This window comes from Ranitomeya imitator, chromosome 3, assembly GCF_032444005.1.
Source record: "Ranitomeya imitator isolate aRanImi1 chromosome 3, aRanImi1.pri, whole genome shotgun sequence".
Classification (NCBI taxonomy): Eukaryota; Metazoa; Chordata; class Amphibia; order Anura; family Dendrobatidae; genus Ranitomeya; species Ranitomeya imitator.
In genome coordinates, this window is record NC_091284.1 from 758,281,185 (window position 1) to 758,300,999 (window position 19,815).

Genomic DNA, 19,815 nt, shown 5'->3' on the forward strand with positions numbered 1-19,815 from the left:
CTTACAATTTGTGTGTATAAGTAAAAGCTTTTTACCTGCCCACTTTTCCATAAAGGCCACCTCTATGGTGTGTATGGCTTATTGTGAATTCTGCAGCTCATTTAGGGCTACCTTTGGTCTGTGTGCTACCACTCTAATTCCCTCGTTGCCCAGGCTGAAAGCTTTGTTGGGCGACCCCATCTTGGAAGGTTTATTTAGGCATCATGTTCTTTCCATTTGATGATAAAGGATTTCATGGTGCTTTGGGGTGGGGGGTTATCATCAGAGTTTGTGATTTTTAATTTTTTTTTTTTTTTTTTTTTTCATAGCCCAACCCTGACTTTACTCCTCAATAACTTTGTCCCTGACTTGTTTGGAGATCTCCGTGGTCTTCATTTCATGGTGTTGTTTGATTAGTAGTGCCTCTTGCTTAATGGTGTTGCAGCCTCTGTGGCTCTTCAGAAAAGGTAAAGTATCTACTGACAGACATGTGACACCTAGATTTCACACAGGTGGACTTACTTTCACTAAGCATGTGACTTGTATGTGCACAAGCTGCGGATTTTGCTGCAGCTCCGCAGCTGTTTCCCATGCATTTACAGTACCATGTAAAGCTATGGGAAATGAAATCCGCAGCGCACATGCTGCGGAAAAAAACGCGCGGAAACGCAGCGGTTTATTTTCCGCAGCATGTCATGTTATTTTCCGCAGCGGTTTTTCACCTGCTCCAATAGGAAACTGCAGGTGAAAATCTGCAGCGGAAACCGCAATAAAAACCACGATAAATCCGCAATAAAAACCGCAGCAGTTTTGCACTGCGGAATTATCAAAACCGCTGCGGAAAATTCCGCAATGGAATCTGCAGCGTGTGCACATGGCCTGAAGGTTATTGCTTGCACCATAAATTTTTTTAGGGGCTTAATTGCAAAGGGGAGAATACATATACAATTTTTAGCTATTTGATCCCATAAATTTAGTTTATGCATATATTTTCCTTACTTCCTCAATTTAGACTATCTGGTGCTGATGCATCATACACAAATTGGATGATAAAAATATTTAAACACAGGTTGTAATGTAACAAAATAGGTAAAAAGCCGAGGGGGTGAATACTTTCACAAGCCACTGTAGAAGCTCTGTTCAAAGCAGGGTTGTGACTTGCGAGTGTGCTCGAATAATATCCAGGTGTCTCTTATAATTATGGGCTGTAGACATGTATTACTGATGATCACAATTATTTATTATGGTTTTCCAAGGCATCCGTAAAAAATATATTTTCTGCCAGATTTTTTTATATGCCGTAAAAAATAAATACACACATATTATATATATATATATATATATATATATATATATATATATATATATATATATATATATATATATATACATACATATATATATACATACATATACATACACTATTGAACCCGTTCTACACCCGGGTGGCTAGCATCTATATTGGTATATGGTCTCCATCCTGGTATGTGCTGCTCCATCCTGCGTCCCCATCCTGTCATGTGCTGCACCCATCCTGCACCCCCATTCTGACATAGTAACATAGTAACATAGTTAGTAAGGCCGAAAAAAGACATTTGTCCATCCAGTTCAGCCTATATTCCATCATAATAAATCCCCAGATCTACGTCCTTCTACAGAACCTAATAATTGTATGATACAATATTGTTCTGCTCCAGGAAGACATCCAGGCCTCTCTTGAACCCCTCGACTGAGTTCGCCATCACCACCTCCTCAGGCAAGCAATTCCAGATTCTCACTGCCCTAACAGTAAAGAATCCTCTTCTATGTTGGTGGAAAAACCTTCTCTCCTCCAGACGCAAAGAATGCCCCCTTGTGCCCATCACCTTCCTTGGTATAAACAGATCCTCAGCGAGATATTTGTATTGTCCCCTTATATACTTATACATGGTTATTAGATCGCCCCTCAGTCGTCTTTTTTCTAGACTAAATAATCCTAATTTAGCTAATCTATCTGGGTATTGTAGTTCTCCCATCCCCTTTATTAATTTTGTTGCCCTCCTTTGTACTCTCTCTAGTTCCATTATATCCTTCCTGAGCACCGGTGCCCAAAACTGGACACAGTACTCCATGTGCGGTCTAACTAGGGATTTGTACAGAGGCAGTATAATGCTCTCATCATGTGTATCCAGACCTCTTTTAATGCACCCCATGATCCTGTTTGCCTTGGCAGCTGCTGCCTGGCACTGGCTGCTCCAGGTAAGTTTATCATTAACTAGGATCCCCAAGTCCTTCTCCCTGTCAGATTTACCCAGTGGTTTCCCATTCAGTGTGTAATGGTGATATTGATTCCTTCTTCCCATGTGTATAACCTTACATTTATCATTGTTAAACCTCATCTGCCACCTTTCAGCCCAAGTTTCCAACTTATCCAGATCCATCTGTAGCAGAATACTATCTTCTCTTGTATTAACTGCTTTACATAGTTTTGTATCATCTGCAAATATCGATATTTTACTGTGTAAACCTTCTACCAGATCATTAATGAATATGTTGAAGAGAACAGGTCCCAATACTGACCCCTGCGGTACCCCACTGGTCACAGCGACCCAGTTAGAGACTATACCATTTATAACCACCCTCTGCTTTCTATCACTAAGCCAGTTACTAACCCATTTACACACATTTTCCCCCAGACCAAGCATTCTCATTTTGTGTACCAACCTCTTGTGCGGCACGGTATCAAACGCTTTGGAAAAATCGAGATATACCACGTCCATTGACTCACCGTGGTCCAGTCTATAGCTTACCTCTTCATAAAAACTGATTAGATTGGTTTGACAGGAGCGATTTCTCATAAACCCATGCTGATATGGAGTTAAACAGTTATTCTCATTGAGATAATCCAGAATAACATCCACATAACATCCAGACATCTGGATGATAATCCAGAATAACATCCAGACATGTGCTGCTCCATCCTGCGTCCCCATCCTGTCATGTGTTGCACCCATCTTGTGCCCCCATTCTGTCATGTGCTGCTTCCATCCTGCGTTCCCATTGTGACATGTGCTGCTCCCATCCTGCGCCCCCATTCTGACATGTTCTGCACCCATCTTGCGCCCCCATTCTGTCATGTGTTGCACCCATCCTGCGCCCCCATTCTGTCATGTGCTGCTCCCATCCTGCGCCCCCATTGTGACATGTGCTGCTCCCATCTTGCGCCCCCATTCTGACATGTTCTGCTCCCATCTTGCGCCCCCGTTCTGTCATGTGCTGCTCCCATCCTGCGCCCCCGTTCTGTCATGTGCTGCTACCATCCTGCGCCCGTTCTGTCATGTGCTGCTGCCATCCTGCGCCCCCGTTCTGTCATGTGCTGCTCCCATCCTGCGCCACCATTGTATTATATGCCCCCCATAAGATGCTCCATTATATATGCCCCGTATGCTGCTGATATATATATATATATATATAAAAAATACCATACTCACCTATCGTCGCTGGGCGCCGAGTGCTGGGGGCCTGAGCAGGCGGGGACACCGGCGCGCTGTGGGGGGTCAGGTGCCGGAGTCACCGCTAGCTCAGGCCCCCAGCACTTGCTATACTCACTTGTCTGTCCCGTTCCAGCGCTGCACGCCGCCATCTTCCGGCTCCTCTTGCTGTGACTGTTCAGTCAGAGGGCGGCGCTGGCGCGCATTAAGCGCGTCATCGCGCCCTCTGAACTGGGAACGTCACAGCAGAGGACCCGGGAGACGGAGCCGCACGCAGCGCTGGAACGGGGGACAGGCGAATATACTTACTCTCCGGTGGAGATCGCGGTGTGCGTTCAGTGTTTACGCATACCGCGATCTCCTGGGAGCGTCACTCTTAGAGGCCCAGACAGCGCCGGCGCTTGCGCAGTCTATAAAGGCTTCGGACAGAGTGACGCTCCCAGCGAGTGTATAATATATATATATATACAGTTAGGGCCATATATTTTTGGACAGAGACAACATTTTTCTAATTTTGGTTATAAACATTGCCACAATGAATTTTAAACAAAACAATTTAGATGCAGTTGAAGTTCAGACTTTCATCTTTCATTTGGGGGCATCCACATTAAAATTGGATGAAGGGTTTAGGAATTTCAGCTCCTTAACATGTGCCACCCTGTTTTTAAAGGGACCAAAAGTAATTGGACAGATTAAATAATTTTAAATAAAATGTTCATTTTTAGTACTTGGTTGAAAACCCTTTGTTGTCAATGACTTCCTGAAGTCTTGAACTCATGGATATCACCAGACGCTGTGTTTCCTCCTTTTTGATGCTCTGCCAGGCCTTCACTGCCGTGGTTTTCTGTTGCTGTTTGATTGTGGGCCTTTCTGTCTGAAGTTTAGTCTTTAACAAGTGAAATGCAAGCTCAGTTGGGTTGAGATCAGGTGACTGACTTGGCCATTCAAGAATATTCCACTTCTTTGCTTTAATAAACTTCTGGGTTGCTTTGGCTTTATGTTTTGGGTCATTGTCCATCTGTAGTATGAAACGACGACCAATCAGTTTGGCTGCATTTGGCTGGATCTGAGCACAAAATATGTCTCTGAATACTTCAGAATTAATTCGGCTGCTTCTGTCCTGTGTCACATCATCCATAAACACTAGTGACCCAGTTCCACTGGCAGCCATGCATGCCCACGCCATCACACTGCCTCCGCCGTGTTTTACAGATGATGTGGTATGCTTTGGATCATGAGCTGTACCACGCCTTCACCATACTTTTCTCTTTCCATCATTCTGGTAGAGGTTGATCTTGGTTTCATCTGTCCAAAGAATGTTCTTCCAGAACTGTGCTGGCTTTTTTAGATTTTTTTTTAGCAAAGTCCAGTCTAGCCTTTTTATTCTTGATGCTTATGAGTGGCTTGCACCGTGCAGTGAACCCTCTGTATTTACTTTCATGCAGTTTTCTCTTTATGGTAGATTTGGATATTGATACGCCGACCTCCTGGAGAGTGTTGGTCACTTGGTTGGCTGTTGTGAAGGGATTTCTCTTCACCATGGAGATTATTCTACGATCATCCATCACTGTTGTCTTCCGTGGGTGCCCAGGTCTTTTTGCATTGATAAGTTCACCAGTGCTTTCTTTATTTCTCAGGATGTACCAAACTGTAGATTTTGCCACTCCTAATGTTGCAGCAATTTCTCGGATGGGTTTTTTCTGTTTTTGCAGCTTAAGGATGGCTTGTTTCACCTGCATGGAGAGCTCCTTTGACCGCATGTTTACTTCACAGCAAAACCTTCCAAATCCAAGCACCACACCACAAATCAACTCCAGGCCTTTTATCTGCTTAATTGAGAATGACATAACGAAGGGATTGCCCACACCTGTCCATGAAATAGCCTTGGAGTCAATTGTCCAATTACTTTTGGTCCTTTTAAAAACAGGGTGGCACATGTTAAGGAGCTGAAACTCCTAAACCCTTCATCCATTTTTAATGTGGATACCCTCAAATGAAAGCTGAAAGTCTGAACTTCAACTGCATCTGAATTGTTTTGTTTAAAATTCATTGTGGTAATGTCTATAACCAAAATTAGAAAAATGTTGTCTCTGTCCAAATATATATGGGCCTAACTGTGTGTGTATGTATGTATGTATGTATGTATGTATGTATGTATGTATGTATGTATGTATGTATGTATGTATGTATATATATATATATATATATATATACACACATACATACACCTTGTTGTCATCCATGTATACAGGATACATGCTCGGACATATGCCATGTCCACGAAGAAATGTTTGTTAAAAAAAACTGAAGGAACCAGTTTTACCAGTGCTTACATCATGGTCTGTGGCCAAAGTACAAAAATTATTGTTAAAAGGACCATTAGAAACTACTATTGCCGGTCAGACTGTGCAACTAGTTTAAGAGTCCAGTCCCCCTGTTTGTCTACCAGCTTCTCTATGAGTGTGTTATAGTTTTGTGAAGCAGGGTGGGGAGAAGCCAACGGGGACCTACCTCTTTGACTATTTGAAGAATGAGCCCAGGATGTGGATATTATGCCAGGATGGGGCACATTTTTACAAGGAGGGGTCCAGGACAGGGTACATTACTGGACTATTAATGGAAGGGGCTCAGGATGGGTGATATTACATCAGGAAGAGCCCCAGGACAGAGGATATTATAACAGGAAGGGGCACATTATTACAAGATGGGTGCCATGATGGGGAAATTAATACAGGAAACAGCCAGGATGGGTGACATTATATGGGGGGCGAACACGCATGTCATTATGGGATATAAAATGCTGCAAGAGCCCATACATCTGATGAACATGCAGGTGGGGCCCAGGTCCAAATTCTGAACCGGGGCCTATTGAACTCTAATTAAGCCACTGTGAAAGACCACACTACATTTCTCCGATCATATTACAATGCAAAAAGAAAAAAAATTTAAAAAGGTAGATTACTTTAAAGAGGATATCTCATAAACAACACAGGAAAGCAGATACATACTGATGGTCCCTACTAATCACAAGAACAGGAGTACTAAAGTCCCCAGTGTGACTGGAACATTAGCGAGCCGCTGCAAAGTCTTTAGGTGTGGAGGTCGCACACAAGGACTACGGCACCATTTATTAAAATGACTGAGTCTCTGTTTTCAGGCTCGGTGGTGGTCTCAGCCATGGGGACCTCCAGCAATCATACATTTATCAAGTAACCTGTGAATAATAAATAATTGTTTTTGGGTCACCGCCTTTACTGTCAGTTAAGGTATTTGCACAGCTACAGTATATTCCGGCTCGATACTGCAGAGGTTATGTGGAGCCATAAGACACCTAAAGTGAAGCCAAAATTGTTCATAAATCCACGTTGGTACCAATGTACTGCTGGTTCATCAGGTTGTAAGATGTGCAGTTGATAATATCACAAAATACATCAATGACGGAGCACAACTGCAGATTTCCAGCCTTGTACAAATCTTTTATGCAATTCCAAATTTGTCATCGCAATCTTAATTACATCTCAAAACTACAGAAATAACCAGAAAGCTTGTACTACGGCAGAGCATTACAAAGCACAAGCCACCATGTTATTATCCTACAATGAATGAATGAATGAATGAATGAAAAGCAGGGGAACGTAGCTACCTAGACTTGCGGTGCTGCGCCCCCTGCTGGCATAACCTCATATGAACTCGAGCGTGAGAAAATATTCTCAAAAATTCCCACGCTCGAGTTCATATGAGGTTATGCCAGCAGGGGGCGCAGCACCTCAAGTCTAGGTAGCTACGTTCCCCTGCATTCCATTCATTCCCTAGTTTTTACAGTCAGGAGCACAGCTGCATTAGCAGAGCTCCTGGTTGTAAGATTATTTAACCCCTTCAGATGGATTTACATCATGGGAAATGACTATAGCAGCGGAGAGGTATGGGATATTTTTTTTTTCTTTTGCGCCTTTTCTGGGGTGGCTGGGGGCAGATGTTTCTAGCCGGGGGGAGGGGGGGGGGGAAGGGCAATAACCATGGTCCCTCTCTAGGCTATTAATAGCTGCCCTCAGTCACTGGCTTTCCCACTCTGGCGGAGAAAATTGCGCGGGAGCCCAAGCCAGTTTTTTCCATGAATTAACCCCTTTTTTAAATTTTTTTATCAGCCACAGCTCCCAAATTATGTAAAAAAAAAAGGGATATGAAATGGTTTACTGTATGTAAACCATGTCTCATATCCTGTTGGGTTTGGGAAGGAGATAGCAAAAGCCGGCAATTGAATTACCGGCTTTTAAGCTATCTAGCGCTGTATGAAATATATATTCTATATGTATATATCTATTCTAACCTGTCAGTGTGATTTTACTGTACAACGAGCTGAATTACCGGCTTTTCAAAGAACACAGATGCGTAGAAATCGGACAGCACCCGCATGGTGCGAGTGCTGTGCGATTTTTTTTTTCTCGCACCCATTGACTTGCATTGGCGAGTCTCATTCGAGACTCGCAGCATGCTGTGATTTTTTTCTCAGTCCGATTTCGGTTAAGAGAAAAAAAAAAAAAAAAACTCAATCGCAAATGAGATGTCACTTATTGACTAACATTGGTCCGAGTGCAATACGATTTTTTATCGGATTGCACTCGTTCGTTTTGCTCGCAAGTGAGTATGAGCCCTTAAGAGGAGACTTTGTGCAGCAGGCCTTCATGGTAAAATAGCTGCTAGGAAACCACTGCTAAGGACAGGCAACACGCAGAAGAGACTTGTTTGGGCTAAAGAACACAAGGAATGGACATTAGACCAGTGGAAATCTGTGCTTTGGTCTGATGAGTCCAAATTTGAGATCTTTGGTTCCAACCACCGTGTCTTTGTGCGATGCAGAAAAGGTGAACGGATGGACTCTACATGCCTGGTTCCCACCGTGAAGCATGGAGGAAGAGGTGTGATGGTGTGGGGGTGCTTTGCTGGTGACACTGTTGGGGATTTATTCAAAATTGAAGGCATACTGAACCAGCATGGCTACCACAGCATCTTGCAGTGGCATGCTATTCCATCTGGTTTGTGTTTAGTTGGACCATCATTTATTTTTCAACAGGACAATGACCCCAAAAACACCTCCAGGCTCTGTAAGGGCTATTTGACCAAGAAGGATAGTGATGGGGTGCTATGCCAGATGACCTGGCCTCCACAGTCACCAGACCTGAACCCAATCGAGATGGTTTGGGGTGAGCTGGACCGCAGAGTGAAGGCAAAAGGGCCATCAAGTGCTAAGCATCTCTGGGAACTCCTTCAGAATTGTTGGAAGACCATTCCCGGTGACTACCTCTTGAAGCTCATCAAGAAAATGCCAAGAGTGTGCAAAGCAGTCATCAAAGCAAAAGGTGGCTACTTTGAAGAACCTAGAATATAAGACATATTTTCAGTTGTTTCACACTATTTTGTTAAGTATATAATTCCACATGTGTTAATTCATAGTTTTGATGCCTTCAGTGTGAATGTAAAATTTTCATAGTCATGAAAATACAGAAAAATCTTTAAATGAGAAGGTGTGTCCAGACTTTTGGTCTGTACCGTAAATTAAGCATAAGATACATGCATCAAATCTAAAAAAGTGGCACAAAAACCTCAAAATTCTAAATTTCCCTAAAAAGTCTTGTCCATAGAGGTGCAATACACCTATATCCAACTGTACAGGTGTCCAGCAATGATGAGCAAACATGCTTGAATAAGGCGTTATCTGCCATGCTTGGGTGCTAACCAAGTGTCTTGGCGTGCTCGAATAATATGTCTGAGTCCCCACACCTGCATGTTTCGCGACTGTTCGACAACTGCAACACATGAAGGAATTGCCTAACAAACAGGCTATCCCTACATGTGTTGCAGCTGTTGAGCAGTCACGGGGACTCTAACACATTTTACGAGCACGCCGAAGACACACGAGCATGCTCAGATAACACCTTACTCGAGCAGGTTCGCTCATCACTAGTGTCCATCTTTATGGACAAGGCATATATGATCATTACTTGACAACAGGAGCAGATGACCTGAAGTGACTCTCTACTACAGACAGTAGGGTCGATCTGACAACGCAGATTTTTTAAACAGGTCAAATTAATTTTAATCACTGCTGCAGCAATTATCGTCATTTGGCAACAATGGCTATGGGTGAGTGGTATTGCAAAAAAAAAAAAAAAAGTGTAAATTGGAGGTGTAAGCCATTCTGTGACCCTCCAGCTGTTTCAAAGCTAAGAGTTAAAGTCTTGTTGGAGAGCCACAAATTGGACTTCACCGATATAAAATTCTTCAAAAATCAAGGTAGCCTTACATGATCACTAAGCAGATCAACATTGTCAACGATATCTTATGCCTGCATTGCCTCATATGTGCTTTTTTTTTTTCTAAGGGGGACATATTTTTTCTATTTTTATATTTTTTTAAGCATTTACTCAACTTTGCTTGTACAAGTTTTGCACAAATGTACAAGAATAAATAGGCTTGGCTACTTTCAGACATCCTTTTTTGCCGTCAGGCACAATCCGGCGACGGATCCGGTGAATGACGCCACTGGATCCGTTTTTTTCCCCATAGACTTGTATTAGCGCTGGATTACCTTCCGTTTTGTCCGTTTGTTGCTGGATCCGATGAACGTTTTTTATGTCCGGTGAAAAACCAGACAGCGCCTAATCCGGCGCTGTCCGGCTTTTCCTATAATGGAAGTGGAGCGCCCCCTGACGCAGGGCCGCGGGTTACTTGGTACCGGTCCTCTCTGACTCAGTTCTAGGGTTGTCACGGTGGCTGGACCCGGTCCGTGACCCTGCTAAGGGGCGTCCAATAAAAGGGGTGATGAAAGTCGGCTAAGGTTCAGTGACGCCACCTGTGGTATTCGGTCAGGGTGACCGACGCTGCTTGGGGTCCACTGGGGGGAGATATTATGGCAGCTAGATGGTATACCTTCCCACAGGTGAAGTATATCCCGAGGGCTTCCCAGTAGTGTAGGTGGCGATGGTGTGAGGCGCAGTTAATAACGAGGACACAAGGTTGCAGTCTCTTTACCTTTTACTGAAGGCTTCGGGATCCGCAATCCAGAGCACTGCTAACTGGGCTGTCTGAGACCGGCCGGTCCGATGGGCACATCCAGAGTTCCCTTTGCAGGTGGAAATCAGTGCCTACCACTAGCGCCTGTGTGTTGTAGTGCTTCCCTGCTGAGCATTCGGGATAGAACAAGAACAGAAGTTGTGAGGACTTTCTCTCTCTCTCTCTCTCTGTCCCCCAAGTTTATCTGGATAGGACGCACCAGTTTGACGGGAAGGCTCGGAGCTATTCTGGGACCCTAGAGATGCCCCTCTCCACGCTTTCCCCCTATGTCTTCTTAGGTGATGTATGGTAGACAGCCGACCTATAATCAACTGTCCTGCGGGATTCGAAGTAATGCTTGAAGTCAGTTACTCCCTCGGTGTTCCGGTCACCGGCTACGCGCCTCAGTAGGATGCTGCCGTTCTCGGGGCACGACTCCTACTGGCTCTCCTTTGTGCTTTGATCTTGTTTCTCACTTTTCCACAATATCCTTCTCTTCGTGTCCTTTCTTAGGATACCGCCGCAAGGTAGTGCAGGCGCGGTTCCGTCACGTTCTACTCTTTCTGCTAGGCCCCTGTCAGGAACCCACCCCTGACAGGTTCTCCCTGGAGCTCTCCCAGGCTGCGTTCTATGCTAACTTCCTATCCGACCCCTAGTTTTACCAGTGTGAGGAGTGGCCTAATACATAGTGCCTTTTGCTCCCCCTAGTGGCCAGAGTGTGAAGTGTAATGTGTGCTTGTGATACCTGGTCAGGTGAACTCCTTTAGTGCAATCAGACATAACATCACTCCCCTTAGGCCGGCTTCACACTTGCGAGTTTTACGGACGTAAGAGCGCAGAAACTACGTCCGTAAAACTCGCAAAAAATACGGCACAATTATTCTCTATGCCTCTGCTCCTATCTGCCGTATTTTACTGATCAGTATTATACGGCTTTGTACGGCCGTAGAAAATCGCAGCATGCTGCGTTTGTCACCGTACTGCGCAAGAAATACGCCAATGAAAGTCTATGGAAGCGTGAAAAATACGGATTACACACGGACAAGCAGTGTGACTTGCGAGAAATACGCAGCGCTGTTAGAGAGAAAAGCCGGCAATTCAGTGCGGTGTACAGTAAAATCACACTGACAGCTTAGAATAGGTAGAATGAATGTGTACATTATATATATATATATATATATATATATATATATATATATATATATATATATATATATATATATATATATATATCTATTCTATGTCAGTGAGACACATATATGTATATATATTAATATTTATTCCAGCGCTATACAGCTATATAAGCCTGGGAGCTTTCTAGGTAAGTTCCCACGATCTATGAACATCCAGCAGAGGGCGCCTCACCGCAAATGAAGCTAAATATAGCTCATTGTTCTATATTTAGACTCATTCCCCGGGGTTTTGCAGCGAGGAGCAGCCTGCATTAGCGGAACTCCTTGCTGCAAAATGTTTTAACCCCTTCAGAAGGATTTACATCGTTGGACGTTACAGATCTGCGGAGGGTAAGTATATTGTTGGTTTATTATGTTTTTTCTTTCACAGAACGAGGGTCTTCAGTGACTGGATTGGGCGTAGAATAAAATACTCCAACAACCATTGTTTTTATTTCATTAAAATAATTTTAAATAATGTGTTTGTGTTTTATTTAACCCTTTACTACAATTGGATTAATAATGGATAGGTGTCATAATTGACGCCTCTCCATTATTAATTAGGCTTACTGTCACCTTACAATAGCAAGGTGGCATTAACCCTTCATTACCCCATATCCCACCGCTACACGGGAATGGGAAGAGAGTGGCCAAGTGCCAGAATAGGCGCATCTTCCAGATGTGCCTTTTCTGGGGTGGCTGGGGGCAGATATTTTTAGCCAGGGGGGGGGCCAATAACCATGGACCCTCTCCAGGCTATTAATATCTGCCCTCAGTCACTGGCTTTACTACTCTGGCGGAGAAAATTGCGCGGGAGCCCACGCCAATTTTTTCCGCCATTTAACCCTTTATTTTAAGAGCTAGAACGGGCAAATTTTGCAGATACACTCTACTGACATTAGTAGTGTGGAATCTGCAAAAAAAATGGAGAGAAGACATGGTTTACTGTATGTAAACCATGTCTCAAATCATGTCGGGTTTTAGGAAGGAGAAAGAAAAAGCCGGTAATTGAATTACCGGCTTTCAAGCTGTATAGCGCTGGAATAAATATTAATATATATACATATATGTGTCTCACTGATATATATATATATATATACATATATATATATATATATATATATATATATATATATATATACATATATATATACATATATACATATATATATATATATATATATATATATATTTTTTTTTTTTTTTCTTTTTGGGACACATGGATCATTTCTATAGCGGTATGTTGGTTTTGCAAGCCTGCGAGAAAACCACGCAGTACGGATGCCATACGGATTACATACGGAGGATGCCATGCGCAAAAAACGCTGACACACCCTGCCTACGGAGGAGCTACGGACCACTATTTTCGGGACATTTCAGCGTATTACGGCCGTAATATACGGACCGTATTTTCATACGCTGAGTGTGAAGCCGGCCTTAGTGGCAGAGCGACATTACTGCAACGACCAGGACTCTGGGGCGCTGCAGAAGCCGTTAATGATGGATTCCGGCGACGGATTCCGTTTTTTCAACTGCACATGTCCAGAAATTGTATTTTTGCATTCTGGGGTCTCTCCCTTACGGAAATATTGAGCTGATTGGATGCATGTTGGGGTATGTTTACATCGGCAAAAAAAAAAAAACTAACAACCAAAAAACCTCAAAACAAAACGCAATTTACTACAGATTTCACTCTTTGCATTGCATATGGACATTTTATCCTTTCTCCACAGCTTGTGGATGAAGTTTTGCAAAGTTATACAGCTACTGAACTACATAGGGGAAATCTGTCCATTAAAAAAAAAAAAAATCAAATAATCCGCTGCATATCCATCTGTAAAAATCAAAGAATCCGCTGCATATCCATCTGTAAAAATCAAAGAATCCGCTGCATAGCCAGTCCTTGTGGATGAACCCTTATGGTATGTGCACACGTTGCGGTTTTGTGTGCGGATTTTCCAGCGCAGATTCAGAAAAATCCGCAGGTAAAACACCCTGCTTTTTACCTGCGGATTTATCGCTGTTTTTGTGCAGATTTCACCTGCGCTTTTAGGCTATGTGCACACGCTGCAGATTTTGCTGCGGATCCGTAGCGGTTTCCCATGAGTTTACAGTACAATGTAAACTTATGGGAAATAAAAACCGCTGTGCACATGCTGCGGAAAAAAACGGGCGGAAACGCAGCGGTTTATAATCTGCAGCATGTCAATTCTTTCCGCTGCGGGTTTACACCTGCTCCAATAGAAAACTGAAGGTGTAAACCCGCAGTAGAAACCGCGATAAATCCGCAGTAAAAACCGAACTGCGGTTTTTCAAAATCCGCTGCGGAAAAATCCGCAGTCCTCTGGGATACGTGTGCACATACCCTTAGGCCTCATTCAGACATCCATGTTTCACAGACCCATTAAAGCCTAAGGAACTGTTCACACATCCATTTTTTTTTTCTTGGCGGACGCAAAAAAAAACCAAACAAAAACGGACACTTGTCCATGGCATCCTAGTGCTATTTTTCACCAAGACAATTGCAAAACTTCCCTAACTGTTTTTGCATGTGGAATGCTATAAACCGACAAGACGTGGATGAAAATTGACCCAATAGCAAAAAAACAAAGATTCTAATGAGACCTTTATAAAGGTCACAATTTTTCTGAAATCATGACAAAATTCCAGATCGATGTCACACAGTCAGAAATAATCAGGACTAAACAGTGAGATGGGAATACCCGGCTGATAGGCATTGTCTACGAGGAGACATCTCCTTTAATAGATCTGACACTAAGTACACTTTTAGACATGCGGAGCTTGGTCATCCTACCTGGGATAATGGAAGGTCTTTTCTTAGTTCTTCTTATAGGATCCATAACTTTCATGTTTTTTGGAATCTTTCCCTTAAAATCGACCCCCGAGAGCAGCTCTGGAGGAAGGCTGCTCCGTCTTGAAAGTCCATTGTCGCTTGCGTTAAACCAGAGCTTACCCCTAGTTCTGGCATAGAGACTGCTGTCATCCAGGGCCATGGTGGCCTGTTCATCAATGGGCCAGCATTAGTTACAAATAAATTAGAAATGAGGGCATTTCCTCTGGTGTGCTGCCTGTGTCCTCATTCTTGTCCATACACTTGTTTGGGAAGTTTTAGCACAGTGATAGGCGTGCCCTTCTACAGGTGTAGGATTACTAAGCAGCACCTCCCTGCACCAGGTAAGGGCTCAAAGCAGGAGGAGGGGAGGACAATGACAACCATTAGATCAAGACAAAGATTTGCACCAACATCAAAGGCGCAGATAATCTTCCATGGGGGTGTACAAACACAAATAAAGGATGGCTGCTCCCCAGGTGTTACATGGAGTGTCATATGACTTTCTCCAAAGATTTTTCAGTTAATCACTCCTGTCATTCACAAAGAAGGAATACACATCTGACGTGGCTGCGGAACCATAAAATTTGCACCAGGATAAAAAAAAAAAATTCCATCATTCACTTTTGCCTTTTTTCTTTTTTTGGGTAACTTTTTCTGAAATAATTTCCAGAACCAGCTTTCTCCAAAATTATGAATTAAAAAAATAAAAAAGGATGTGAATCACATTGGAAAAGTTAGGCATTACTGCCACTATGTCTCCGCTTCGATGTAGCGAGGACCCAAATCTTACCCAAAACTTACAATTACCATTCAGGGGTCTAGGAAAATCAGCGCCAAGCTGTGCTGAAGTAGTAATCTTCGCAATATTTGTAATAAGTAGCTAAGTTACGTGACATCACAGATCTGTTGGTATCGGGTAAGGCGCTATGACATCACAAGTGGATTTTAGTTTGGCAGACTGCTGTGACATCAAAGCTGTGTTTCTATCAGTCGAGATGCTTTGATACCAGAAGTGGGTTTGCATCTGGTAAACAATTCTGACATCACAAGTGAGTTTCCATCAGGTAAGAAGCTATGACATCACATATAGGTGTCAGTCCGGTGAACTGTTATGACATCACAAGTGGATTTCCTTTGACTAAGATGCTGTGACGTTATCACTGTCTTTCTGTCAACTGAGTTAACAATTGGATAAGATGATGTGACATCACAAGATAATTCTCTCCTGTGACATCACAAATGTGTTTTCTTCAGCTAAACCAAGTTGTGACATGGATATTACTGCTATCCTTGTCCATAAATTGGCTGCATCAAAAGTAGGTTGTCCTCAGTAAGCTATTTTGACCTCACAACTGTTTCTATCATTGCTTTGATATTACAACTTTCTCTCAGATAAGGAGCTGTGACCCCACACACTAGATTCAGTCAGGTGAGCAGCTGTGACGTCACATATTACAGTCAGGCATGCTGCTGTGACATCACATATTAGCGGCTGTGACATCACATATTACAGTCAGGTGAGTTGCTGTGACATCACGTATTACAGTCAGGCATGCTGCTGTGACATCACATATTACAGCCAGGTATGCTGCTGTGACATCACGTATTATGGGCTGTGACATCACATATTACAGTCAGGCATGCTGCTGTGACATCACATATTAGTGCCTATGACATCACATATGCAGTCAAGTGAGCTGCTGTGACATCACATATTAGCGGCTGTGACATCACATATATAGTCAAGTGAGCTGCTGTGACATCACGAATTAGCGGCTGTGACATCACATATGTAGTCAGGTGAGCCGCTGTGACATCACATATTACAGTCAGGTGATTTGCTGTGACATCACGTATTATCGGCTGTGACCACAGATTACAGTCAGGTGAGCTTCTGTGACATCACATATTATCTGCTGGGACATCACATATTACAGTCAGGTGATCTGCTGTGACATCACATATGATCGGCTGTGACATCACATATTACAGTCAGGTGATCTGCTGTGACATCACATATTACAGTCAGGTGATTTGCTGTGACATCACGTATTATTGGCTGTGACATCACATATTACAGTCAGGTGAGCTGCTGTGACATCACATATTACAGTCAGGTGAGCTGCTGTGACATCACGTATTATCGGCTGTGACATCACATATTAGGCTGGAGTCACACTCAGCGTAAGACAATACGGTCCGTATATTACGGCCGTAATACGCTGAAAAGTCCCCAAAATAGTGGTCCGTAGCTCCTCCGTAGGCAGGGTGTGTCAGCGTTTTTTGCGCATGGCATCCTCCGTATGTAATCCGTATGGCATCCGTACTGCGTGTTTTTCTTGCAGGCTTGCAAAACCAACATACGGCTATACAAGGGATCCATGTGTAAAAAAAACAAAACAAAACATATATACTGTCTATATATATATATATATATATATACAGTTAGGTCCATATATATTTGGACAGAGACAACATTTTTCTAATTTTGATAATAGACATTACCACAATGAATTTTAAACAAAACAATTCAGATGCAGTTGAAGTTCAGACTTTCAGCTTTCATTTGAGGGTATCCACATTAAAATTGAATGAAGGGTTTAGGAGTTTCAGCTCCTTAACATGTGCCACCCTGTTTTTATAGGGAACAAAAGTAATTGGACAGATTCAATAATTTTAAATAAAATGTTCATTTTTAGTACTTGGTTGAAAACCCTTTGTTGGCAATGACTGCCTGAAGTCTTGAACTCATGGACATCACCAGACGCTGTGTTTCCTCCTTTTTGATGCTCTGCCAGGCCTTCACTGCGGTGGTTTTCAGTTGCTGTTTGTTTGTGGGCCTTTCTGTCTGAAGTTTAGCCTTTAACAAGTGAAATGCATGCTCAATTGGGTTGAGATCAGGTGACTGACTTGGCTATTCAAGAATATTCCACTTCTTTGCTTTAATAAACTCCTGGGTTGCTTTGGCTTTATGGTTTGGGTCATTGTCCGTCTGTAGTATGAAACGACGGCCAATCAGTTTGGCTGCATTTGGCTGGATCTGAGCACACAGTATGGCTCTGAATACCTCAGAATTCATTCGGCTGCTTCTGTCCTGTATCACATCATCAATAATCACTAGTGACCCAGTGCCACTGGCAGCCATACATGCCCAAGCCATCACACTTCCTCCACCGTGTTTTACAGATGATGTGGTATGCTTTGGATCATGAGCTGTACCAAGACTTCACCATACTTTTCTCTTTCCATCATTCTGGTAGAGGTTGATCTTTGTTTCATTTGTCCAAAGAATGTTCTTCCAGAACTGTGCTGGCTTTTTTAGATGTTTTTTTGCAAAGTCCAGTCTAGCCTTTTTATTCTTGATGCTTATGAGTGGCTTGCACCGTGCAGTGAACCCTCTGTATTTACTTTCATACAGTCTTCTCTTTATGGTTGATCTGGATATTGATACGCCGACCTCCTGGAGAGTGTTGTTCACTTGGTTGGCTGTTGTGAAGGGGTTTCTCTTCACCATGGAGATTATTCTGCGATCATCCACCACTTTTGTCTTCCGTGGGGGCCCAGGTCTTTTTGCATTGATGAGTTCACCAGTGCTTTCTTTCTTTCTCAGGATGTACCAAACTGTAGATTTTGCCACTCCTAATATTGTAGCAATTTCTCGGATGGGTTTTTTCTGTTTTCGCAGCTTAAGGATGGCTTGTTTCACCTGCATGGAGAGCTCCTTTAACCGCATGTTTACTTCACAGCAAAACCTTCCAAATGCAAGCACCACACCTCAAATCAACTCCAGGCCTTTTATCTGCTTAATTGAGAATGACATAACGAAGGGATTGCCTACACCTGTCCATGAAATAGCCTTGGAGTCAATTGTCCAATTACTTTTGATCCCTTTAAAAACAGGGTGGCACATGTTAAGGAGCTGAAACTCCTAAACCCTTCATTCAATTTTAATGTGGATACCCTCAAATGAAAGCTGAAAGTCTGAACTTCAACTGCATCTGAATTGTTTTGTTTTAAATTCATAGTGGTAATGTCTGTAACCAAAATTAGAAAAATGTTGTCTCTGTCCAAATATATATGGACCTAACTGTATAAGTCAGTAGACACATATATGTATATATATTATTACTTCATACAGCGCTAGATAGCTTTAAAGCTGGTAATTCCATTGTCGGCTTTTGCTATCTCCTTCCTAAAACCCGACATGATATGAGACATGGTTTACATACAGTAAACCATCTCATATCACCTTTTTTTTGCATATTCCACACTACTAATGTTAGTAGTGTGTATGTGCAAAATTTGGCCGTTCTAGCTATTAAATTAAAGGGTTAAATGGCGGAAAAAATTGGCGTGGGCTCCCGCGCAATTTTCTCCGCCAGAGTAGTAAAGCCAGTGACTGAGGGCAGATATTAATAGCCTGGAGAGGGTCCACGGTTATTGGCCCCCCCTGGCTAAAAACATCTGCCCCCAGCCACCCCAGAAAAGGCACATCTGGAAGATGCGCCTATTCTGGCACTTGGCCACTCTCTTCCCATTCCCGTGTAGCAGTGGGATATGGGGTAATGAAGGGTTAATGTCACCTTGCTATTGTAAGATGACATTAAGCCAGATTAATAATGGAGAGGTGTCAATTATGACACCTGTCCATTATTAATCCAATAGTATGAAATGGTAAAAACACACACACATTATTACAAAGTCTTTTAAAGAGACAATGTCACCTGAATTTGGAGGGAACAATCTTCAGCCACGGAGGCGGGGTTTTTGGGTGTTTGATTCACCCTTTCCTTACCCGCTGGCTGCATGCTGGCTGCAATATTGGATTGAAGTTCATTCTCTGTCCTACGTAGTACATGCCTGCACAAGGCAATCTTGCCTTGCGCAGGCGTGTACTATGGAGGACAGAGAATGAACTTCAATCCAATATTGCAGCCAGCATGCAGCCAGCGGGTAAGGAAAGGGTGAATCAAACACCCCAAAACCCCGCCTCCATGGTTGAAGATTGTTCCTTCCAAATTCAGGTGACAGTGTCCCTTTAATGAAATAAATACACAGGTTGTTGTAATATTTTATTATACTGGTAATCCACCTGAAGACCCTCGTTCTGTAAAAAAGGTAAAATAAAAAAACAACAATACCTCATACCTTCCGTCGTTCTGTCACGTCCAACGATGTAAATCCATCTGAAGGGGTTAACTAATTTTACAAGCAGGAGCCTGCTAATACAGCTGTGCTCCTGCCAGTAAAACCCCAGGGAATGAATGGAATGTAGGTCAATGACCTGTAG

At 42.9% G+C, this 19,815-nt stretch overlaps 1 protein-coding gene across 3 annotated transcripts in view; it reads right to left on the reverse strand.

Annotated features, from left to right (window-relative positions):
• FRY (FRY microtubule binding protein) overlaps positions 1-19,815 on the reverse strand; it is a 422,350-nt gene that overhangs the window by 312,621 nt on the left and 89,914 nt on the right. Inside the window, exon 1 of one of the 3 annotated variants that reach the window (XM_069758996.1) lies at positions 14,487-14,710. The exons of 1 other annotated variant lie outside the window; for it this stretch is intronic. In XM_069758996.1, the coding sequence (XP_069615097.1) occupies positions 14,487-14,685 (199 nt within the window). In that variant the 5' untranslated portion in view covers positions 14,686-14,710. Of the gene's footprint in view, positions 1-14,486; positions 14,711-19,815 lie in introns of those variants that run through there. One more of the 3 variants, XM_069758997.1, reaches the window with a different exon arrangement.